The sequence below is a fragment of the Anthonomus grandis genome, chromosome 1, assembly GCF_022605725.1.
Source record: "Anthonomus grandis grandis chromosome 1, icAntGran1.3, whole genome shotgun sequence".
Taxonomy (NCBI): Eukaryota; Metazoa; Arthropoda; class Insecta; order Coleoptera; family Curculionidae; genus Anthonomus; species Anthonomus grandis.
Genome location: NC_065546.1, coordinates 23,304,510 through 23,330,655, shown reverse-complemented (window position 1 = coordinate 23,330,655; position 26,146 = coordinate 23,304,510). Strand labels below are relative to the sequence as shown.

Here is a 26,146-nt window from a genome sequence, read left to right as displayed (position 1 = left end):
ATGACGTCGTTCGAGCGCAACCATTTGATGACGTAACGCTTAAGACATTGTAAGGCAACCGAGTAAGGCGCTTACTCCCTAAAATATGGCTTAGATATATGCTGCGACTTTGACTTTGGTTGCTGGCAATCGATCAGACTCAAGCTTCACACATTTAAACCGATTCCAAGCGGTTATAGTTATAACCGCTTGAGATACGTGACGTCACCAATTAGCCCTTTATACGTTATCAATTTGGAGCAGTAATTACTCACGTCCGGAGCTGTTTTCTAAACGTCAAATGTCAAAGATATTGAAATAAGTGCGGGAAAAAATAAAAACAAACAAGGAATTATTTCCTTTTTAAAAATGACACAAAATTTATTATGGCTAATAAGTGTTCTTTTCTGATATTTATGTTTAAGAACTAATTACATATAATATTACTGGCGTCTGGAGTATTATTTAAAAACAAACAAAAATGATGATAGTGACAGCTGACAAATTACGAAGTCACTTCAACCAAACACGTCCAAGCGGACACGATTGGTTATGTTATAAAGGGACTGTTCAAGGTGAACCAAGGGCTTAACCGCGGTTAAACCCGATAGAATTGCTTGGAATTGGTTATAACCTTGTTTACATTTTTTGACAGCTTAATGTTGAGGTTGGAATTTTGGCGCCTAAATTAGGTTTTGTAAACAAGTTATAAATTTTATTAATCAACCAATATACGGCATACGGTTAACCAAAAATTAGTCATGGAGGAGGATGAAGACTTGCTAGCCAGTCTTCTGGAAGCTGCTACTAAGCAATTAGAAAATACTGATTCTGTTAAGCCAACAACCCAGCCCAATGTAACTCATTTTTCAGAAGGGAGCAGCTCCAAACCACAGGCACAAAAAGAAGAAAAACCCATTTTAAGAGATTTTGATATATTTAATTTTAATTCTAATTTAAAATTAGCAGAAAGCAACATCACTAGTGAAATTCATAATGGTGACACTGATTCATCAGATGACGAAGGTAACCGAAATTATGAAGATCAGAAATATAATGAGTGTGGCAAAGAAATTAAAAAGTTATTAAGTACAAATGAAAATTCTATATCGAGCAGTCATTATGGAACACCTAAACAAAGATTTTCTACTTGGAAATCTAAATGTGTTGCAACAAATCAACAAATAAAGCAAAATACATTATTCAAGTCAAAACCAGAGGAAGAAAGAAAATTCGAAGATGTTTTAATAGATCCTATCTTTGGCATGCGCATAGTAAATCCAAAGATATCTTCTCAAATGTTAAAGGAAAGAATGCAAGGACGTCTCTCTATAAGATTTTCAGACTTATCTCGCCTACTATTTTCTGGAAGCCTAAAAGAGAAAGATTGGGTTATTTGTGGTGTTGTAGTGAACAAGTCACCTCCAAAAACAACTCAGAAAGGCACTCAGTTTTCCATATGGACCCTGACTGATTTAAAAGATGATATTAAAACAGTGGCCTTATTTATGTTTAATAGTGCACATAAAGAACTTTGGTCAACTGCTGCTGGCACAGTTATAGGAGTCTTAAATCCAAATATAATGGATAGGAGGGATGGTTCAAAAGATGAGGTAAGTAAAACTTTTGTTTGATGTGCAGAGCTGTGGTTAAGAGAGCCAAGAGTGTATAAATAGGCCTAGTATAGATTTTTTTATATCATTGCTTTTGTGTAATTGTTAAATGTTTTCTAAATGATTACTTAATACCCGTAATCTTTTTAACTTATTTTTCTATTTTCAAATTCAACTTGTTTTATTATCATAAACAAGTATAAACACAACATTTAATTTAAAATTCAAGAGAAAATGAGTTAAAATTTTATTAAAGTAACATCACAAATTCTAATATTTACGTCCTTACTAAAAACTAATTGCCTTTTCTCAATTATCTTCAAAAAACTCTGTTAGGCTATAGAACTTTACCTGCTTTTAAGAAGTTCTGTTAAAGACTGTTTAAAGTTAGGAGGACTTTTAGAGGCTTTTGTGCAATTTGCTACAGAAATTAACTTGCTACTTTGAATGGGAACTTGACTAGTAATCCGAAACATTTTTGGAAGTTCATTAATAAGAAAAGAGCATCTAACATTGTACCAAGGGAAATGTTTTTAGATAATAGTGTTGCAACCGATGGTCAGCAGATTGTTGATTTATTCGCTACTCACTTCTCTGCAGTCTATTCAAATGCAAACACAACCCCACCTGAAAAGTCTTTTAGCCAAATTAATATTGACTGTCATAAGTCTGGCTGAGGTGTTTGATAAGCTGGGGGCTTTGCCTAATAAGTTAATGATTGGTCCAGATGGAATCCGCAATATTCTTTTAAAAAACTGTTGATATGCACTATCACAGCCACTATGTAAACTTTTTAACTTATCTCTTATTTCTGGAACATTTCCAGACATATGGAAAGAAGGTTATATTTCTCCTATTTTTAAATCAGGGTCGAGGGATGATGTCAGAAATTATAGTAGTGTGTCCATAGTGTCATCCATCCCCAAAATTTTTGACAGCCTTATGTTTGCCCATTTAAATTGGCAATGTAGAGAAATTATTGTTGAGGAACAGCATGGTTTTAGAGGTGGTCGGTCCACTCTTACAAATTTACTCATATACTACAACAAGTTGTCAGATGCCTTGGAGAGGGGGTATCAAATTGATGCTGTATATACAGACTTCTCCAAGGCGTTTGACAAGGTAAATCATTTGTTATTAATTGAAAAATTGAGAAATATAGGTTTTTCTGATAGATTGCTAAAATGGTTGCTTAGCTTTCTTAGTGATAGAAAGCAAGTGATTAAACTTGGTAATTTTATATCTAAGGTGATTGAAGTTTGTTCTGGAGTGCCACAAGGCGGACACTGCTCTCCTTTACTATTTAGTTTGTTTGTTAATGACCTTAGGGATGTCTTGGAGTATTGTGAATTTTTAATGTTTGCTGATGACCTCAAACTTTTCTTGGTTATTATGAATGAACTTGATATCAGCCTCTTACAGAAAGATCTTGATAGCCTTTCTCTGTGGTGCCAAAATAATTTGTTGGATTTGAATATTAATAAATGCTTCCAAATTTCATTTCATAGGAAAAAAAGTAGGATACCATCATTTTACACAATTAACGGCCAGAAACTTCAATTAAAGGATGTTGCTAAGGATTTAGGAATACTGTTTGACACGAAATTAAACTTTTGCAATCATATAGACCAAATAGTAGTAAAAGCTAATAGAATGTTGGGTTTTACGCTTAGAAATTGTGAGGGGTTATCATTGCAAGTTGTCAAATCTGTATATGTGGGATTGGTATGATCACAGCTTGAGTATGGCTCAATTATCTGGACTTCCTATTATAATGTCTATAAGTCATTACTGGAGAGTGTGCAAAACAAATTTTTAAGATATTATAACTACATGTTTAATTTAGATCTTATTGCTAATCATGGTTATTCCCAAATATTGAATTATGTTAAACTTTTTTTTTTGGATAAAAGAAGAACAATGTTTGACATAAGTTTTATCTATAAGTTGTTGAATGGTATTACATCCTGTCCAGATTTACTTTCCCAAGTTAAATTTTCTATTCCTTAGAGAACACTTAGACAAAATAATTTATTTCATATTGGGTTCCATAGAACCAATTATGGTAAAAACTCTTTTTTGGAGAGATCTCTAGATTTTTTGGATCGGGAGGAGAGGCTAGATGTTTTTAGCAATTCATATGGGTCTTTAAAGGGTAGTTTAATGAAAATTTTGAATACTTAGTATTGTTCAATTAATTTTTAATTAATAAGTTGTTTGATGGGTAAACCAAGTGAGAATTTATGTTCCTAATCTATTAGTTAATACAAGGATATATATTTTTTTTGTTTATTTACTTTAGAGTCTTTTTTTTTAGTTAAGTACTTTAACTCTTAATAGTTTAAGTAAGGATTATTAATTATTGACATAACTGTATTTTATAATTTATTTTTTTTTGTAATGGGGGTTTCCCGTTTAATGAATAAAAAAAAAAAAAAATTTGAAAGATTGTTAAAAATTATTATGTATTAAATTATTATGCTTAAGTATATAAGGGATATCCATGTTAGTACACTTTTCAGGATGGGCATTGGAATATTGTAGTTAATAATAATAATAATTATAGCTTTAATAATCTCAAGAATACATAGTATTCACAAGTCAAATATTCAAAATATAACAACTAATAGTAAATTACAAAGATTTGCTTGAAAACTAATGATGTTGAAAAATTGTTCATACATATACAGGGTGTCCATGTAATATTGCAGTCCTGGATTGTGGATAAATTTTGAAATGGAAAAAACTTTAATAGGAGGAATGTTAATTTAGTTAGAGGGCTACTTTTTAAAATTGGTTTGATTGATATAGGGTGTCCCAAAAAAAGGTAGTACATAATTTGAATTTTTTTTTAATGGTACCACCTTTTTTTTTTCAAAATGGGATTCTGATTGGTCTCTTTCCGTAATCCTAAAACTATTTTGCCCCAAAAAAAGTCCTGTAAGAGTTTGTATTTTTTGGCATGAATAAATAAAATACCATGTTATCTAGTTATTAACAATTTAACCAATAGAAATCAATAGCTACTGGAAATGAAAGAATGATTCAACCATACTGGAAGCGTAGAGACAAAGAGCAAACTAGAACAAGAAGAAGAACTAGAAGGAAGGTCCAGCACACCACCCTCACGATTTTTCGTTGTTACTTCTACATTTCTGTCTGCACAAAATACAGGAAAAAAATATATTAAGGTCATTTTGCAGGATTTCAATATCTAGAGGAGAGCAGATTTGTCTATACAGTTTTAAATTGTCAGCAAATAGGAGACATTTTGATTTCACGAGAAGAGCAAGATCAATAATTATTAATAGATTAAACAGGAGAGGACCAAGATGCGAACCCTGAGGAACTCCTGAAGAAGCCATAAAGCATTGAGACAAGCAACCACCAATTCTAACTTGCTTCTCACGATTGCTTAAGTATGATTTAATCCAAGACAACAAGGTGCCATTGATACCAAAATTTGACAGTTGATGAATCAAAATGGAATGGTTAACCTTGTCAAAGGCTTTACTAAAATCGGTATAAATAGCATGTGCCTCATGGCCTTCATGGAATGAACTAAAAATGAAATTGATAAATATGAAAATGTTGAGCGACCACTGACAAATCCGTGTGGTTGATCAACCAAAATCTCTTGAAAAACCTTCAGAACTGCCTTGATATATTGCTAAAGAGCTTAGGAACAAACAATATGATGCTTATAAAATAAAATAAATAAAATAATCTTTATTGTATGCAACAAATAAATTACATCTATTCTATATACATACAAAGGTAGAAAGTACTGCTAGGCATGTTTTAATAACCACCACAATAAATAATAAAAGGACATAGTACAATTTTCTTAAAAATAAAAATGTGAACAAAAATGATTGAGATACCAGAATCAAAGTTACAGCAATATTAAAATATCAGACCAACACATTTTTTTAATTTAGACTTAAAAGAGGCCATGCCTAAATCTTTAATTTGTACAGGTAGGCCATTCTAAATACAGGCAGAAGTATATATATGAAAGAACTTTTCAGAAATTCAGTCTTATGCTGGGGGATTGCCAGTGTGGTTTTATAGCGAATATTTACATTATGTGTATCTCCCCTTTGAATAAGGAATTCTGACAGATATTCTGGTTCATGAAAATTAAGTAATTTATGTAAATTGCAGCTTATACCCAAAATCTTCCTTGGGCCATATTAAGACTATAGACCTGCTTTACATGCTCACTTACATGAACCCTCCAAGGTAAATTTCTAGTAAATTTTACACAGGAATTTTGAATTTTTTATCTATTTTGTGCAGTTAAAAAAGGAACATATACAATATTTAAGTATCCAGCAATACTAAGCACTAAACTCTGTAAGGATTTTTTTTGTACTAGCAGGCAAAATATTCTTAAATTCATATAATGACTTTAATTTATAATATGACTGTTGACAGATCTTATTTACATGTGGATTAAATGACATTCATTTAACCAAAAGCCCATTCCAATTCAACACCATTAATATTTAATTTACTTGGTGCTCCATTATTCAAGGTACTTTCATTTCTTGGAATTTCTTTCTCAGGATTGCCTGTGTTTTTTTCCAGAATTTATAAAAAGTGAGTTTTTGTCAGCCGCATCAGAGATCCTCTAAGTAAGCACTAATTAAATCCAAGGCTTCAGGCAGGCAACCAACCAATGATGGCAGATAAATTTGCAAATTATCTGCATACTTGTGATACCTGCAGTAAATTATTTTATGAATTAAGTCAGCTTATTATAAAGAGAATTGAAAATTTCTCCACCCTGAAGTTACCACTTCCTCCTCATTAGTCAGCTTTACTGCCTGTTGGCTAAAACAGGCAAACTGCCAACAGGCAGTTAAACCACTCATTTGCCTGAATATTGTAGTGCCTTAGTTTTGCCATTAAAAGTTCTATATTGAGAGTACCAAAGGCTTTTGTCATATCTATCAAAACAGAGGGAGCAATTGACCTTTTACTATTTTCTCAATTAGTTTAGATAAAGTTGGCAAAATACTAATTGGTCTTAGTTCAATAATATTGGTTGAATTGTTCACTTTAGGTACTGGAGTAACAAGTGCTTTTTTCCAGATGTCAGGGGCACATCCAGAAGATAAAGAATTATTAATAATGTTCAGGTTTTAGGCAAATAGGAATGCAAACTTTTAACATTTTTATAGTGTGTGTTTTATAAAATTCCTTTTCAGAGACTAGTTCTCTATAATTTTTTTAAAATTATGTGGTAACCACAATGGTTTAGACCCTCTTTGTTTTAGTGGTTTTAAGGGATAATAAACATTAAACCGGGACAGGATATTTTCATTGAATATTTGAATTTTTATATTTATATCATTAGAATAGTATAGGTTATGCCAATCTACCTGTTGTAAACTTGCCCTAAACTCATCAGAATATGCCAGTCTTAGATCTCTACCTTTTATCACAGAATTGTTATTTATTTTCAATCTATGACATTTTAATATACAAAATACTGCTTCATGATCTATTGAAACTGGATCACATGGTACAACACCATGACTTTTGACTAGATTTATGATTAAAATTATGACATCAATTAATCAAATATATATCTGATAATAAAATACAATTTATCCAGGTTTCTGACAATGCAACAATGTCATAGTCCTGATGTCTGAAAATTTATTGCACATAGACCAGGGATTTATATGCACCACTTTTAATGTGTTGGCCAGTTGATATGACCTTTAGAATTACTTTTGATGTGATCTCTGAGGGCCCCTGTGGAAATTTTGACTTCTAAGCATTTCTCTGGTTTTTCTGTTAACATCATGTGTATGAGGCTTAAACTGATTGACATAACATCCATCAGGCCAAAACTCATCAGACAGATATTGGTGTTCCAGCTCTTCAGGCACACCAAGCTTAAATGCTGAACTACTGGGATTGCAATATTTAGATGGAAGTTTTGTACAGTGATATGTATTAGCATACCTTGGATCTAATACTGCAATTATATCTTCAGGCCTGGTATCAACATCCAAATTTGAAAGATAAATCCATGACAACTTGGCAATCCTCTCTCCAATATTCTTGTTAGTAATTTTCAGCTTTGGTTGTTCAGGTCCAGAACATATTTTATCTGAAGAACTATTAGGAGCGTTTATGCTTTTCTTTATCTTGTCCACATTACTAGCAAGCTTTTCCGAAGGCTTTTCAAGAATTTTCTTTTTATTAGATGTACACTGACGCTTTCACAGAATACAAATGGTTTTCACTGATACTAGCAGATTTTGGGCCTGGTGTACCTGTAAATGCCTGTATCAGTTCAAGATTAGGCTCTTTGATTGCATTTACTATTCCGTCCATTTTTCCATAAAATTTATTCCTTTCTTCTATTTCCTTCCAATTTTCAGCAGATTTTGATTCAATGAATCACTAAATAATTTGTGCAAAGGGAGGTAAAGAGAATGACAGCATTCTTTCAACACCCTGTTGGGAATTTGATCAGGACCTGCACCCTTACTTGCATCAACTTTAGTAAGTGCAGTTTCAACATCAGTAGGACTTAGACCTTGGAATCACAACCTCAGACACTAAATTAAACTTATAATTGATATCATTGAACAGAAGAGAGATGCTACAATGTTACAAAAAGCTCTGCAACAGAAAACCCAGAACCAGCTTTAGTGTCACCAAGGAATATTACTGTAGAAATATTAGACCCACCAATAATCCTCCTTTATAGCATTCTAAGCCCTACTAATATACTTGCTATAACAATCCCTAGATAGCAAATTGGCTTCCAGTCTTAGTGAGCTAAATTTTGCATAATCAGCCAGAGAATTATATTTTTTGTATAGTTTGTGGGCAATTTTGCCTGTGCGATAAGATTTTTTAATTTCCTGGAGAACCAAATTGGATAATGACTTCTAAAAAATGACTTCTTTATGGGAACAAACATATCAAAGCAATCATATAATACAGAGTAAAAGTGAGCAACACTAACATTTAAATCAGTATAAGACATTATTGTTTCCCAATTACAGTTTAGGAGATAATTTTCAATAAAAGTAAAATCCGCATGTTTAAAGTCATAACAATAAGTCATAGGTGAAGTTAAATATTTAGGCTTAAGACAAGGTAGTATCAGTTCAAGAGGAGGATGGTATGAATAAGGATCATGTCACAGTTACATTTAATTGTGAAGGGTAAATCAAGATTTAAAAAGCAAAGAGAATTGACCCATATTCATTAGACATCCCTTGAATGGAGACAATCCTGAAAAAGTGAATCACAGAGAATAGAATCCCTGCCAAACAGTATGTTACTAGCATATAGACCAGGCAGGTCTTCACTGGGTTTCTAGAGGTACTTTTAAGAGATATTAGGAAGATTAAAGTGACCAACAATTAAGACATTTTTATACAGGTCATAAACTTTTGCAGTAATTCTACAGTGCTTTTCAAAAACAGATATGTCCAGGGTAGGGGGGATATAAATACATTCAAGTCAGTTCATGGTTGCCCAGATCAGCTAAAATCCAAATTTCTTCTATGGATGGGTAATCAGTATCCAGTTTACGAGATTTAATATAGTTTTTGACTGCAAAAAGCACACCTCTACCTAGAAAGAAATTCTTCATTATTAATACTAGAATCTAACCAGATTTCTGTAAGAGATATAATAGTATAATCTTCAGCCTGAGCATTGCAGAGAAAGTATTTAAGTTTAGGTCTGTTACATTTTGATAAAAGAACACATCTTTATCTACCGCTTTTGACGCTCTGCAGATGCCTGCTGAGAATTTGCTTCAGATATAGGATTGCGACGCGTTCAATTATCTGTTGTTCGGTAGTGTCAGGGTTACACCTTTTAAGATATAACCATTGCCTCCTTTCCCCTGCTGAGAGTGAACCGCTCTCTGGAGCACGACCAATAATCAACTGTTGTTTTTTTTCGGGATGAGACAATTGCCCAGAAACCAATGAGCGCCAATCGTTAAATTAACTGAAAATCGCTTACGGTTGCTAGTGATTGCGAGACACTGGTTGACGCTGATGAGATCTAATGGTGCCCATTTGAAAGTGACTGTCTGATGGCTGAGCCACACTAGATGACTTTATTCTGTCATTAACGACAGTCGCAGAGGCATCAGAGTTTTTACATGGCTGCATATGAAACAATTTCTCGAGCTGGGTTAGTCAATCAAGTAAGTTGAACTGCTGAAATGATTTCTCTTCCTGAATAGTCTTAACTCTCTGTACCATGTGTTTTTACCTGAATAACCTGTGCTTCAGATGTGTAAAATTATGCGCAGGCCATGCAGTAGCTCGCATTACAGAAGTCACAGATGATCTTATATTTCACCTCTTTTTCAGAGAGATGATTCTTACATTTTGAATAAGACATTTCAAATTCAAGATAAATTTAAATAGTACCTTCAGCTATTGATCTCACGGTAAAGGTCTAGTTGCAAAATAGTACTTTATCCATTACCACGTAAACAGCTTTATTTATAAACAGCAGTTTTGTTGTTTTCACAGGTTAATTCAAAGGTAGGCTACAGATTTTGCCAGACGAAAAACATTTAAAACTTGAACTTGAAGACAATGGACAATTTCGACAAATTTTCAGCAGATAACACAAACGCGTGTGACAAACGTAACAACCGTTAACGGAACTTCATATATCTAATAACATAACTATCATTTTCACTCTTATTAGGATTTACTTCAATTAGTGCCTTCTTGAATTGTGCTCGTTAGAATAGATTTAAATCTTTATTTTTCCTCAGTGTGACTAGAAGATTTTGTTTTAAGTATTGCAGATTTGGTTTTTTTAACTCATTTAGATTTGGTTGATTTAAAGCAAACCACATCTTAGCCCGATTTTATATATCAATTATGTACAGGATGTAAATACCCCTAAAGATTAGATCTATTTTCAAAAGTGTGCCTTATACAATTCACCAAAGATAGAATGGCATCTATTCTTGTTACATTTTTAAAAAACTGAACTGACTTGGGATTATAATCTTATGTTTATCTAGAAAGGCCACCAGCTGATTAAAAATGATTGTCTCAAAAACTTTGGAAAGGCAGGAAATTTTGTCCAAAGTTTTGAGGAAGGCTTGGTTCTTCTTTTTTATGTATATGAATTATTTTGGCAAACTTGAATTGTTCTGAGAAAATACTTTCCTCCAAACATGCATTTTTAATATCTACCTAAGAGATTATAATCTATTCAGAGACTCTCCTGATACTAAAAACACTAACACCAAAAATATCTTCCATTTTCTTATTTTTAAGTTTATTATACTTTTTATATTGTAATAGTCAATTGGATGGAAAAATATAGAGCCAGCTGGTTACGGCTGGTTAGAGCCCTGCATGGGATAGTTTTTATGTAAAAAACTATTTAGTCCTCTTAAAGATTTTTAATTTATTTTTTCTTCTAGTTTCAGTGTTTGATATCCCAAACAATCTGCTTTAATTGTCAGCCTGCTCTAATTTATTATTTTAAAAGTATTTTTTTGCATTTGCTAAGGTATTGTTATATTTCTTTTATATTCTCTATATATCTGTTTATTACCATCTGTTGGATTTTTTTTTATTGTGTGGTAGAATCTAAGACTGTCTTTTGCTCCTACTACCTGTGCAGTATCTATCCAGCTTTTTGCCTCTGGCCTATTTCTTGGGCACATTTGGGAACATATGTATCATAATAATATAAGAAATATTGATGAATCTCATATTTATTAATTTTTTTTTGAATGTCTTTATTTCAGATTATATAAATTAATATTATAGCTTTAAAAAATACAAATATATGTAAGATGACGTGAATGATCCCCAACTACTCTATTAAGTACACAACACAAACAACCTAATACTAATAAATCAATAATGCTACTAATTCTGACAAATATTCCTCAATACTAAAAAGCTTAAGGTTAGTTAAAAACTGCTTTAATTTTAGTTTAAACTGATTCTCACTTGTAATATTTTTTATATTGCTACTTAACTTATTATAAAGCCTAATGCCCATATAATAAGGACCCTTCTCATATAACGTTAAGCAATGTAGTGAAAAAGGGTTATTATGTGTATGTGTACTATAGTTGTGATTAATAATTGCTGGGAACAAAGTCTGCCTATTTTTAAAAACAAACATCAACAGGTCAAATTTGTACGGAGCATAGATGGTCATAATTTTGTTATGACCAGTTTTTATTTTATTCTAATAAGACGTTTCTGTGTTACAAAAATTTCTTGAGCCCTAGAGTTTTTTAAGAGAGAGAAGCCAAAAAAATTATACCATATCTAGCAGTGCTTTAGAAATTCGCAAAATACAGTATTCTTCTAGATGACTCATTCATATATTTTGAAACAAATCTAATGCAGTAATAAATTTGATTCAGTTTTCCATTCAGATATTCTATATGGTAAGACCAGGTTAAAAACTCATCAACAAAAATACCCAAAAACTTGGTACTGCTTCCTATTTTAAACTGAGAATTACTTATTATAAGTGAATCAGGTCTTTCTAATTTCTTTAATTTGGTCCTGAATAAAATTAGACTAGTTTTTTCTTAATTTAGACATAGACTTTATTTCTTTATTTAGACATTGGTTCTTAAACCAATTATCTGTCAATTTAAATATCAACTCCCCCTTTCAGTAAGTTCATTGATATTAGATGCTTTTACTGATAGCTTCGTGTCATCTACAAATTGTGTTATGTTGCAATATGGGCAATGCATTTTAAAACTGAAATCATTAACAGAGTAGGCCGCATTATGCTACCCTGAGGCACTGCTTCTGTATTTTGTGATATATCCGATTTATGCACTACGACCATCTTTCTTAATGATAACTCTCTGGTACCTTTGACTTTAATACCATCTAAAGCATTCAAGAGCGCATCCCCTAACTCCATACAAATACAGTTCTCTCAAAAGCATTTCCCTGTTGAGGCGATCAAATGCCATCGAAAGGTCCAAAAATATACCGAGCACACATCACCCACTTCACCCACTTCCAAGTGTTCCAAAACTTCCTGAAGTTGCTGAGTTTTCAGTATATACATATATCAGTCCATGTTTCTTGGAAACTGGACTGATATACCGGGTGACACAGAAAAAAGGGAACACCTAATAACTTTTTTACTTTTCAAGATAAACAAATTAAATTTGGTATATCGATAGAATAGTTATAAGAGCATCTTTTGACATATTCTATTGTTTTCCACCACTTTTGGTTTAACAGGAAGTGACACTAACTTTCTTATATTATTACTTATTTCTACAGAAAATAATATTCTAAAAACAATGTTACTGTATTTGGTACCTTTTGTTTTATACTCATAGAAAAAAACCATTTTTTTACATTTTAAAATAGGGTGCCATGAATAGGTTGAAAGTTTTCACTTTTAATCAAGTAATCACAGAAAAATATTTTTTATTTTAAATTTTTATTGCATTTTATGACTTAAATCTTTTAAACGGCTATTTGAAATGTCCGAACGATTAATTTTGGCATTTACTTAATTTTTTTAAATAGCACATTATTGGGAACAACCACTTTTCAAATGCGGTTTTTTTTTTCAGTATCTTAATATGACATATTTTATTTAACATTTACCTAACATAACATAGGTACACACAAACGGTAAACAAATAGAAAAAATATGAGGTTTACAAATTATTTTAACATAACATGTTAAAATAATTTTACGACGAAACGACCACATTCTTGTCTAAAGAAAGTACAAGCGCGGGAATATAGCGTGCGGCATATCAACTTTTTGTTCATTGGTAAACATTTCAAATATTAGCAAATTTTATAAATAAAAAATAATAATTGCGCCTGACAAGATGTCATGTATTATGTCAATTGAAAAATAATTGAAGAACGCATCAAAACGCAGCCTATTCAAGCAATCAAGCCTTCTATGCTATTTTTATTGATTAAAAAAATTATTGGGAAATTATTGGGAAAAAGAAATCGCATTTCAAAAGTGGTTGTTCCCATTAATGTGCTATTTAAAAAAATTAAGTAAATGCCAAAATTAATGGTTTAGACATTTTAAATAGGCATGTGAAAGATTTGTGTCATAATGTCAGAATGTAACGAAAACTATTTTTTCCGTGATTACTTGATTAAAAATTAAAACTTTCAACGCATTCATGGCACTCAATTTGAAAATTTAAAAAGGTGATTTTTTCTATGAGTATAAAACAAAAAGTGGAAAATACAGTATTATTGTTTTTAGAATATTATTTTTTATTGAAATACGAAAAAAAATATCCCAAGTGTGTGTCCCATTTAAAATAAGAAAGTTAGTGTCACTTCCTGTTAAACCGGAAGGGATGGAAAATAATAGAATATGTCAAAAGATGCTCTTATAACTATTCTATCGCTATACCAAATTTGAATTGTTTATCTTGAAAAGTAAAAAAGTTATTAAGTGTCGTCTGAGTCACCCGATATACTGAATATATGGAAAATAAATGTTTCATATTTACCGTTACTGTATAGTATTAATACTTTAACCTAACACTTTACCTAAATATAATTAAGATTAGTAAATATATTATCTAAGCAATTACCTCTAATATTTGTGCATTTATCAACTTGCTTATATAGCCCAAAGGACATAAAAAGCTGAACTACTTGGAGCCTATTATCATCCGACTTATTATTAAAATGTACATTATAGTCAACAGCTACAGTAATATTAATTTTTTAAATTGATTTTTAGTACAAAATCTAGAACATTGTTCATAATATTTAAAAAACTTTCTATGTTCCGAAATTCAGTAGATCTATAGATAATAACAATGGCTAAATTTAGTGGTTTACAATAAGAGACAGAAATCTCACATACTTTTTCAACTGGCGTTTTTTCAAGAGCTTGTAAGTTTCTTACTTCTAATAACTACTAATTTAGGATGAACGTAGATATAACATCCACCATTATTGGCCTCAGTCCTGCAAAAATACCTAGCCAAGTGAAGATTTTCCAGTTCCATGCAATAAAGTTGTTCCTCTCTGAGTCAATGTTCATTTAGGTAGATTAGGTCTTAACATATGGATATTGAATGAGGCAGTGTTCAGTCTCCAAATATTTGCATTGTTACAACAAGGCATACATATGCATTGTTTTAAAATGCATATAAATACCCAACCCAATCCAATCCAGCGATTAGTGGTATATTTTCTAAAAGTGTGTAGAAATCAAAAATTAGTTGATGAGGTTTTAAGACCATATGTAATATATGGTTTCTTAGGCTTTATTTTCATGTTTTTCATGGGAAACTCTTATTGAAAATACTCAAAACAAAGTCACTAAAGTGGTTAAGAGGAATAAGAGCACGATACAACACCGTTCAATTAGTATTATTGCATACATTTCTAATGCGTCTACAATTTGCATCTCTGTAGACGCTACCGTATTTAATTTTTCAACCTAGGTATTTTCGTTACGCTTATGGTAGCCAGAATTGACCCGTGATGGGACAACCCAGAAGGAATTAGCTGGGGAACACAATTTAGCTCAGAGACCAAATTTAAACAGGTGTAATCATTTAATGTTTAAGAGCATGATGTGAGCCTTGTTGGTTGATCAAAAACCATTTGTACACTATCGGACAAAAGTAGAGAAACTTTTTAAATTTGCGTTTTATTTGAATACTTCAAAACTAATGCAGTTCTACACATAATGAAAATCAACAATAATTGTTAAGACTTAATTTGTATAAAGTAAAATAAATTGTAGAAGAAAATCCTAAGATTTAATTTAATTAAACAAAATATTTATGAGACAAAAGTAGAGAAACTAAATTTTATTCCAAAAGTACAAGTTATTTCTTATTTCTATCTTAGAAAAATTAATAGTAAGTAGAGTATCCCTTATTGGCAATCACCTCGCGGCATCGATTTGGCATGGATTCCAACAGTTTCATAATGGTTTCCTCTCCAATAGAATTCCAGGAATCTTGTAAAACTTTTATAAGATCATTTTTATTACTGATCTGATGTTGCCTTACACGCCGGTCTAGTTCCTCCCAGAGGTTTTCAATCGGGTGAAGATCGGGACTTTGCGCAGGAAAGTCCATAACCCTAATATTTTCCGATAAAAACCAATCTTTGACAACCTTTGATTTATGTTTGGGGTCGTTATCTTGTAGGAATATCCAAGTCAAAGGTAAATTATCCTCAGCAAAGGGTAGCATTACATTTTGTAGGATGTCTAAATACACAAATCGATCCATGATACCCTCAATGATGTGTAATGGTCCTGTACCGAACCCAGAGAAGCAACCCCATACCATGCAGGAGCCACCACCATGCTTTACCGTAGGCTGTGTATATCTTGGATCGAATCTTTTGCCTTGTGGTCGATGTACCCATGAGATTCCATCGGACCCAAACAAATTGAACTTACTTTCATCAGTAAAAAGAACTTTTTTCCAGTCGTTGGTTGTCCAATGCAAATATTTTTGTGCAAAGTTGAGTCGGGCCTTCTGATTCTTCTTGCTAATAAACGGCTTTTTAGCGGCTCTTCTACTAAATAATCCTCCTTCCCTCAGTCGTCTTTGTATGGTCTTAGAACTAACATTAACACCAGGTAATTCACTTAAAATTTTATTTGCTGATTTGTGAGGATCAGACTGGGCAATTCTTTTTATTATCATTTCCATGTGTTTGGTTGTTTTTCTTGGGCGGCCACTTTTTTTAATGCTTTTTGTTGAATTTCGTGTTTTAAAATTAGAAATTGTCTTGCTAACAACGGACTTATGCAAATTAAGCGTTTTACTAATGTCCACTTGTCGTATACCACTCTTGTGTGCATCAACTATTTTTCTACGAAGGTCTTCAGACAAATATCTTCCGCGAGGCATGTTGATTAAAAAAACTATGCAAAACTATCAACAGAACTCACGTAAAGCGAACTAAATACTAAATTTGAACGATTGATATTTAGGTTTCTCTACTTATGTCCATCCGAAAATATTTGAATTCTTTTATTGTAAATAAACAACTGATAAGAGGCATGTAAAATGCGGTAAAAAAACGCAGTTGTTGAGAACTACAATATTTGTAGTAAATATTTAATTTAAATACATGGTTTCCGTAAATCAAAGAATTTTTAGAAGTTTCTCTACTTTTGTCCGATAGTGTAGATTAAAAGAAGCTAGCAGATTGTTTAGGCTATTAGATTAATGCCAGTCTGAAAGATAATCAATATTAAGGTCGCCACAAAAGATTAACTTTGCTCGTACTAGAAATAGTGTCAAAATCATTTCAAAGGAGTATAAAAACCTCCCCAATATTACATCTGGGAGGACAATAAATACATATAATATAAAAGCATATATTGCGGTGAACTTAAAATATTTATAAAGATTTCAAATCCATTTGATTTATTTTTTAGCGACTAAATATTTAAAAGTAAAAATGACATTAAGTAACTATTGTTTGAACTATTGGGAGCCCCGATGTTATTTATAAAAAATGTTCATTGGTTTCTGATGTAAGACTAATAATCGAGTCATGAATTGAAGTAAAGCGAGTTAAGTCACGTTGAATATATAATATAAGGTTAGTATCTTTAACAGGGCTTAAATTTCCAACAATATACATAAACATTCTTCCCAACTTGCCCAATCCTCTTTTATTAAGGTAATTTTTTTCATTTAAATAGTCTTTATTACAGTATTTATTTCAATCCAAAAAATCAATATTATTTGAGAATCTTTTTAAGCTATTAACAACAGAGGACAATTCCCTATTAATAGTGCTTATATTTTATTATGGTGGGAATCAAGACCGTCGGGGTTCTTTGAATAAATAGGAAGATTGCGAACAATTAGATTTGTCTTAAAACTCTTATTAGCCAGGAAAGTTATGTGAGATATCTTAATGAAACTATCATTTATGCCAGCTAAAACTATTATGAAATCTTTAATAGTTAAATTGGAAACCTAAGAGTCACAAGTGTCTATTCAATCTTTAAATTTAAACGGTTTACTTATTACTTGTATTTTAAAGTTTGTGAGTTCTCTTGATAAGTAAGGGTAAATGTTTCTTTCAAAATCATCAGTACGAACAATGATTCTATTTTTATTTAATATTGGTTGCACATTTGTTACATTTTCTATGCAGTTGTCTGGAGAATAGGCAATTTTGGAGTTCAATTGAGTAGTAGAGGGTGAAGAGGATCTGTATTGGACTGGGTGGTTGAGAGAATCATGCATGGTGAACAAAGAGAAAAATAAAATAAAGAGTTTTGGTTAGTGGTAAAACTGTCTCGAAATTTGAGTGTCACATCAAAGGTTCTGACCATAGGACTACGAGGAGGTATGTTTGCATTTTATGATAAATATTAATTGAGGGCTTGTGATTGCACGTAAAATGAGTGTCAATGAAAAGATTAATATCTTTTTAAGAAATGTATGTATATAAGATGTATGCTTTTTTTAAAAATACTGCACCTCTAATCAATGCTTAAAGCTCTGGTCTCGAGGTTATATAATTTTAAATACCTGATTAATACTTAACTAACACCTCAGTATATTTTAAAGTAGTTATTATTTAAGTAGTTTCACAAACTTTTTAAATTTATTTGTATTACTTATATTTTCGGGAAGTGTATTGTACATTTTTGACACTTGATAGATTGGGATATTTTAACCTATATTACTCTGATCTCCTACCCAGTAGATTTCATTTTGTAATCGAGTATGATAACTATGTACAATTAAACAATATATTTACATTGGATTTCTGATCCTTATGGATGAGCTTAAACACTAATTTTGCTCATTCTAATTCTAAAATTTGAATATTTCTGGAAAGCTCTAATGTGTGTGTACTACTTAACCTATTTTAATTAAAAATTTTAAAATTTTGTTTTGTAATACTTTAATTGAAATTAAAAGTGCCTTACCGCAAGTTCTCCAGATAGATAGAAGGTATCTAAAGTGAGAAAGAAAAAAGGCATTATTGATATTATATTTTGACTTATTAGAAATATACTCCCGGCATCTATAGACCATAGGTAACATTAGAGTTATTATATTTGTAACATGCTGGATGTGTTGAGACGAATTTAAGTTGTTGTTAATGAGCAAGCCCAGGAACTTGTTTTTTACTTCTTTATATCTATTCGACTCAGTTTTTTGTTTTTTTTTTAAATCATGTACTTATCTTAATGATTTTTAACTTGTTGGAGCCAATTTTGATATTATACTTAGATCTTCGTTAATTACATGCTAAAATGCCCTTTTTTCAGTCCCTGTATAAGCTAAACCAGTGTCATAATCAAATGTAAAGTAACGTGCCCTTACATTAGCACATCTCAGGAACCTCGAACCATCGAGTCCTTCAGGAACAGCTTCTGTACCCTTTTCACTTACAACGTTTATAAGCTTTAAATTTAAATCCTGATGATTATCCACGCCGGTTGACTTTTTGTTAATGCCTTTTGAATCGTAACGAGCCTGATTTGACAAGAATATTGTTTTCAGATGAGGTATGTTTTACGTGCGGATCGATTGGAAGAGAAGGTCCCGTTGCCTGGCCCGCGCGTTCTCCTGATCTCAACCTCCTAGATTTTTTTCTTTAGGGTTATTCTAACTCCATCTAGAAGCTATTCCCGGAATGTTCCAAAGAATTCGCGACTCAATGATCCAACGGTGCAATCTTTGTGTTGAAGCAAATTTTGAGCAACTATTGTAAACAAAATTCATTGGTTGAAAAAAAATGATTAAACTGCACTGCAAACAGCGATTTAGTTACTGAGCAAAATAATAGTACGAAAATGTTTTTTTTGCTCTGAAGCCCAAACGGCTCATTTGCGGACATATAGATAAATGTCTTTAAAAAATTTTTGGGACACCCTGTATAAAGCATAAAATAGCAGTCCCAAAACGGACCTAGTATTATCTAGTATGACATATTGTTTTTTATTAACTAGGTAAGTCTTAATTATTAAAATCAATATTTTTTGCCTAAATCCGATGTCTTGAAGTTTCTTGATTAATAGATCTATAGTAATAACATTAAATGCTTTTCGCAGGTCTATACATGACAGTTACCTGGTCATATCCTGCTGCCGAGTTTTTTTGAAGTTCTGAAATAAGTTCATTCAACTTCATGCGAATTAGTATCATCAATTTATAAATAAACTATGCATATCATTATTTAATTGCTCTACTATATTTTTTCCTACCGTTATAGAGTACCTGTTTAAACTATATACAATATCCTCTTTTGTTTTTATAATTACATTTTGCTTACTTATACATGTACTACCATCTCCGTCTTTAAAAAACTTATCTATAAAATACCATTGTTTTTTTTTATGTTATTACCAATTTATTCACATTTATTTCTAAAATATTTGTTTTTTAAATTTTTTATTTTGTTATTAATTTTATTTTAATTTTTTTTAAATTGTTTTGTCATTGTTTCATTGCGTCCATATTTAACTTTTTAAAATAAATTATCCCTTTCTTTAATCATTTCAATTGGTTCTGTATTTATCCATTTATTATTTTGCCTAATTTTAACTCTGTTAGTATACTCTTGGGCTACAGCTAACAATCCCTCTATCTAAAATAAGATGATCAATAATAGTTTTTGTAGTTTCTGTTACTTGGGTAGTCTGCTCCTCAATAATATTATTTAAAACTCTAAAATTACTTAAAGCTCAAGCACTCATGTAACTAACTACATCATTGGCCCAAGCTTTTTATACATTAATATTAAGTCATCTACAAGTAAATGTCCCATTGAGTATAATGTCCAGATGTGACAAAAAGTCAGTGGTAAGATGGAGGCTTATAGATAGCACTTACTTTAAGATTGTCTCTTATGGATATGCACACCCAGTTTATAAGATCATCTTGATTCAACATCTCTATAGAAAATGTCTATAGAGAAGTGTCTGTAAAGTCAATGTCTTCCTTTATACATATAGTGGCACCTCGACCCCTTCCTTTCTTGCATGAATGCACAGCCCGTAGCTATCTACTTTATAAAGCGATTCTTCATTATGTTTATATTATGTTTCTATTAGCACTAGAATATCGCATTAATTAGTTTTTACAAATCACTAGATTTCTTCCAACTTATTCCTTTGACTTTGAATGATCATGTAGGCAATACTTGGGTGCTTTTGAGGCATTTATTTTGCTATTTTCATCTTTCCTGAGCATAATGTTTCTATAGAATTTAAAGGCTTGATTTATTTTACAATTTTTTTGCAGTTTTATAAAGCTAGTGTTATATTTAGTAAAATCCTTATTTATAAAAAATTTATTATTATTTCCTGTAAACCGCAGTTCCCGGCAGCTCAAGATTTAAAAAACATGTTTTTTAGTTTTTGTGTTCAGAAATTACTTTTATTGGTCCAATATTCAGATTTTTTCTCTTCACTGATTACCCATTTTGTACGCAATAAACTTATTTCCCACTTCTAATTTTCCGACTATTTTGGATACAATGTCTGGAAGATTTTCATTCAGTTTTTGTGGAATGCCTTATATAATTACGTAATTTTTGAAGCCCCTTTCTTCTTGTTTATTCAGCTGTTTTTTATGCTAAAAATTTTCTTTTTTAGTAATTGCTTTGTATTCACTTGTCCCTTATATTTTCCCAAGAGAATATCATACTTGCCATTAATTTTTTCCAACTTTGCCATAACATCCTCTAGTGTTAATGCTTTGTGATTTTTATCAGCAGCTTTGCATATTTCACAGAATAATGGGTGCGTAGACTTCGTCACCTGTTGATGTCTTTACAGACATTTTAATGATAAAATTTACGGTTTATTAGTTAAGACAATAATAATGTACCTTGTTGTCTATATTAAGTTTTATTTTATAATATTTTAACTTCAAGAAAAAAGATACTAATTATTTTATTATTTAAATAAGCACTAATTACATCCGTTGTAGTGGCCTGAGAATGTCCTAATATAGGCCAAAACGTCGGCAGTATTAAAATCTGAAATTTGAGTTTTATTTGACCCCAGATCCAATCATTGACATGATTAAGATAGCATTTATTATATAAGTAATTCAAAAGCAATGATATAAAAAATCGGACACCTTAGAGGCTTATTAATTAAATCAACATATTTTTATTTTTTCCTCAATTGTTTAGTCTTGTCGATTAGGTTTTTTTTTACTTGTCAGACAAGTGAAAAAATCTATAAAACCTCTTTAAGAACTAAAACAACTAATAATAAAAATAGTGGTTTATTTTTACAGTATTTTGTAGTAAACTTTACTACTGTCAGGACGTCCGGATGTCTTTCCGTAAATGATAGATATAGTCGTTTCATTCTTATTTGAATGACCATAAAAACTATGAAAAACCGGTTATACTATTATAAGTTTTCTTATAATTTATTTTGTTCTTTTCTTATACATTAATTTTGTTCTGTTATACTACTTTCAACTCACTTTATATTAACAACGGCATGCATTTTACGGCGGCAGAATCCTATATATATTTTTTGCAATTACTTAATTCGGTGCTCATTAAAGTAAGAATAAAACGACTATACTTTCTATTATTAATTTCTGGGTTTTCCTTTTTATAATTTGTTTTTTTTTTGTTTTAAACATACTTTCAATAGTTTTGTTTTAGTCTCGGGTCTTCATAAGATTAAGAGTTTTGTAAAATCGCACAAAAATGGTCTTATTTGATATCAAAAGACGTCCTCAATCTCTCTGGGAATTTCCTATAAAATAAGGCTAGCTAGCAATTAAGTCATCTCATTTCGTTTTTTATTTGAGATTTCTTACTTTTTTTCTTTTATTTTATAATGCACGCCTTCTCCCCCAGGATAAAGGGAACAATAAAACTTCTTTAGACTTTAAGACAAAAAAATTAAAATATGATAGCTTATATATTTTTGCATATTTTGATATTCCATTTTTATGATCGTATTTTTGGTTTTGATGTGCTCTTTACATGTGTATTAAAAATTTCCTAACAAAACATTTTTCAAAAGGCATTCTAATGGAAAGAATCACTTTTTCTACGTAGATTTTGTTTAATAGTATGATTGAATCGGCTATGAGTCGAAGTTAAATTTAAAAACAAAAATGTTACAATGTTTTACAAAAATCCAAAACCCCAATAATGATATAGCCCGAAAAAGGTGTCTCTTTGTCTCTTACATCGCCGTGCTAACTTTCTGTTTAAGAAAACCAAACAATTTAATTTTGATATGTTGTCAAGTAAAGCGAATCATACTATTGATAAAGTTTGCTATGCATTCAGTTCGAGATTTATGTTACGAAATTCTCATACCTGATTCGGTTTTTTTGATGCCGTGAAGTTATTTTTGAGAAAACATCTACATCTAAAAAGTGTTTGCATTGGTGTGCCTTTAGAATACATGAATTAAACGACAAAACTTGCATGTTTGCATATTTTTAATACTGGTCTAAGCACATGGTTGATGGTACTTCCATGGTTACTAGTTAATGTCTGACCAAAGGGGGAGAAAGTATACTCAAAGTCTCACAAATCAAGCGTCTATTAAAAGGTTACGCGTTTCGCCGCATTAGGGCATCATCAAACCTATCTAAATACAAAAAATACACACTGACTCACACACTAACATAAATACAAATATAAAATATAATATGTCTACAACATCGTGTACCGTTATTGAATAAACAATCTTTGAAACAATAACGGTACACGATGTTGTAGAAATATTATATTTTTATTTATGTTAGTGTGAGTCAGTGTGTACTTTTTGTATTTAGATAGATCTGATGCCCTAATGTGGCGAAACGCGTAACCTTTTAATAGACGCTTGATTTGTGACTTTGACTTTGAGTATACTTTTTCCCCCTTTGGTCATATATCTAAGTCTCCTTGAGAATAATGGATGATTATTTTGAATTAGTTAATGTATGGTTACTATTTAAAAAAAATGAATATTTTTTTGACAAATGTGTTAAAAACTGACACTTTAATAAGTCATTTAAAGTTTAAAAAATTAAGTAATTAATTTGAAACAGTGACTAAAAACAACAGAATATATACAAAATTTTAGTTCTTTTGCTTAAAAACCTAAAAAGTTATAAAGTATTCCCATTTTCCTGGGCTACCACATATGCTTGTTTAATTTAAAGATGTTCACTAAATTTGTTTTTTTTTCAGGCTGCTCTTAGTGTTGACACATCCCAAAAAATTATGGTATTTGGCCAATCGAAGGACTTTGGCACTTGCAAAAGTATTAAAAAAAATGGTGAAAAATGCACTTCAATCATCAACATCAGCATATGCGAATATTGCATTTATCATGTCAAGCAAGAATACCAAAAATGTAGCAAAAGGTCAGAATTACAAGCTAACTTCGCTGGAAAAGGCCTCGTGAATTTAAGAAATAAAGTATTAGGCAAAAATGAGGTTTTTTATGCTGGTAAGTCCTTTATGGCAATACCTGCCAGAAAGAGTAAGAAACTTGAGGCTAGGGATAATAATATAATGGAAAATCTTAGTTCAATGAATGGGAGAGCACCTAGTTCGACCAAATCAAGGGTAAATAAAGGAAAGAAGGGAGCAGCCACACATTTGGACGTTAATCCAGCACAAAGAGCAAGAGATCTTGAGCTGCTTAAAAAGCTTGGAGGAGTAAATAATCTTGAGACAAAAACATTCTTTTCTGGACTGAGGTCAGATAAAATTACTTTAGAAGAATCCAAAGCAACCGCACGAGAGGTTATTGAGAAATTGAAAGTAAAACAGTACCAATCTGGTAACCAACAATTGCGAAAAAATAGTCTATATGACTTAAAAAGTGATTTATTTGTTAATGTAGAAGGTAAAAGTAAATTTTTAGGCAAAATATCAGAAGATGTTTCCCTAGAGGATAGCAGGAATTCAGCATTGTCAGTTATAAGTAAATTAAAAGCTCAGAGGGCCAATGATATACAATCAGACAAACAAAATAAATTTGATGAAATGCTGCCACTTGAAGTGTTTGAACGAGCGTCAGAATGTAATGAACTTAATTATTATAGTGATGACCAGAATGAAATTGATAATCCGGACTTTGAGGGAAATCTCAATATATTGGAAAATGTTAATAAAAATAAATCTTTGACTAAAACAATTAATAAAGGTGCTGTTATCGCCATGAATTCCACTAAAGACTCTAATGAACCCCCAAGTAGTCAAAACTCATCTAACTTTAAAATTGACTCACTGAACATAATGATACCCACAAGGGATTCTAAAGTAAGTTTAAGCACTATTAAAAACCTAAGCAAAACGCGAAATACTTCAAAAGTTTTAAATTCTATACCCAAAAGCATTAAAACTAAAGACGTAACCAAACCTACCTTGCCCACTTTTACAAAAACAAACTTTGAACAACAAACACCAATAAATTCCTCGCACATGAAATCTCCGTTAGATAAATTAACAATGGGTATTCCATTGCTCTCAGGATATGGCTGTAGTGACCTTATAGATTTAAATAAGCCTGTCACAAGCAAACACATAGAAAAGGCAAAACTGAATGCTATAAAGTACATTCAAAGAACTGGGCCTATAAAAAAGGTTGATCCTAATTGTACTAAGGCCAAAAGTAGTTCTAAAAAGAGAACGTTTGACAATATGCTAAATGGAGAGGCTGGGTCACACTTGCTTGGCAATCCTCTAGCAAAAAAATCGAAACTTGAAGAAAGTGAGTTCATTTCAGACAGATTTAAGAAAATGATGGCAATGACATCTAGACATACAGATCTTCTAGAAAGGCATGATGATGAGGAAAAAGAAAAGTATTTTAACAAACAGGAAGCTAAGGAAAAAATGGAAGAAAAAATGATCAATACTCACAAAGTGAAATGTAAAGCTGTGAAATGTTTGCAGTGTAAATATACAAGCTTTTCCGCCTCTGACCTATGCAAGACGGAGGGGCACACATTAAAAGTATTATCAAATTATCCCATTTCAATGTTTATAATACCAAACAATTTTTATTTTAGGTTTTTGATTCAATGAAACGGTTTTATAAATGTGGCAACTGTCAAAAACGAATTACGATCTTGGAGTTGATTCCAACTAGGCCTTGCACTAATTGTGGTTCTTCCAAATGGGAAAAAACAGGAATGATGAAAGAAAAATTGGCAGTGGTTCAGCACAATTTATCTATTAGGGGCGGAGAGCAGAAATTTATTAATTCGATGGCGGCCGACGCCAATTTGGATCTTTTGGTGCCAGATTAACAAAACAATTATTTTAGGATTAGTTTCATTCGTCTTAAGTTTTTTCTTGTATATTTTTATTTTGATTAGCGTATTTTATTTGACATTCGCAGCTTGAATATGATTATTTCAATATATTATATTTATATAATAAAAGAATTTTTTCCTTTCGTCATATATTTGTTGACATTCGATCTTTGACAGGTATATTTTTATGTTCATTATATACGTATTTTTATCTGAAATTTTAAAGTGATTACGTTGCCCTCAAAAACTTTTATATGTTCTATTACTGAATATATGTATTTTTACCTTT

The 26,146-nt window shown here is 31.4% G+C and overlaps 2 protein-coding genes across 4 annotated transcripts in view; both read left to right on the top strand.

The window, feature by feature from the left end:
- Nucleotides 1-26,146, top strand: part of LOC126743850 (F-box only protein 28) — a 73,831-nt gene that overhangs the window by 32,162 nt on the left and 15,523 nt on the right. Inside the window, exon 1 of one of the 3 annotated variants that reach the window (XM_050451102.1) lies at nt 23,905-24,041. The exons of the other annotated variants lie outside the window; for them this stretch is intronic. Within the exon in view, the coding sequence (XP_050307059.1) occupies nt 24,024-24,041 (18 nt within the window). The 5' untranslated portion in view covers nt 23,905-24,023. Of the gene's footprint in view, nt 1-23,904; nt 24,042-26,146 lie in introns of those variants that run through there. 3 annotated transcript variants of the gene reach the window in all.
- On the top strand, nt 599-26,146 carry LOC126743839 (protein MCM10 homolog). Its single transcript, XM_050451074.1, has 3 exons — nt 599-1,592; nt 23,780-25,555; nt 25,612-26,146. The coding sequence occupies exons 1-3, from the start codon at nt 741-743 to the stop codon at nt 25,849-25,851; spliced, it is 2,868 nt and encodes a 955-aa protein (XP_050307031.1). The 5' UTR covers nt 599-740; the 3' UTR covers nt 25,852-26,146.

What these genes read in the sequence shown, in the direction of transcription:
- LOC126743839 (XM_050451074.1), top strand. Translation starts at nt 741, where the DNA reads ATGGAGGAGGATGAAGACTTGCTAGCCAGTCTTCTGGAAGCTGCTACT. An exon ending in GGGATGGTTCAAAAGATGAG is followed by an intron (nt 1,593 to 23,779) that starts GTAAGTAAAACT and finishes TTTTTTTTTCAG; the next exon opens with GCTGCTCTTAGTGTTGACAC. An exon ending in CGGAGGGGCACACATTAAAA is followed by an intron (nt 25,556 to 25,611) that starts GTATTATCAAAT and finishes TTTTTATTTTAG; the next exon opens with GTTTTTGATTCAATGAAACG.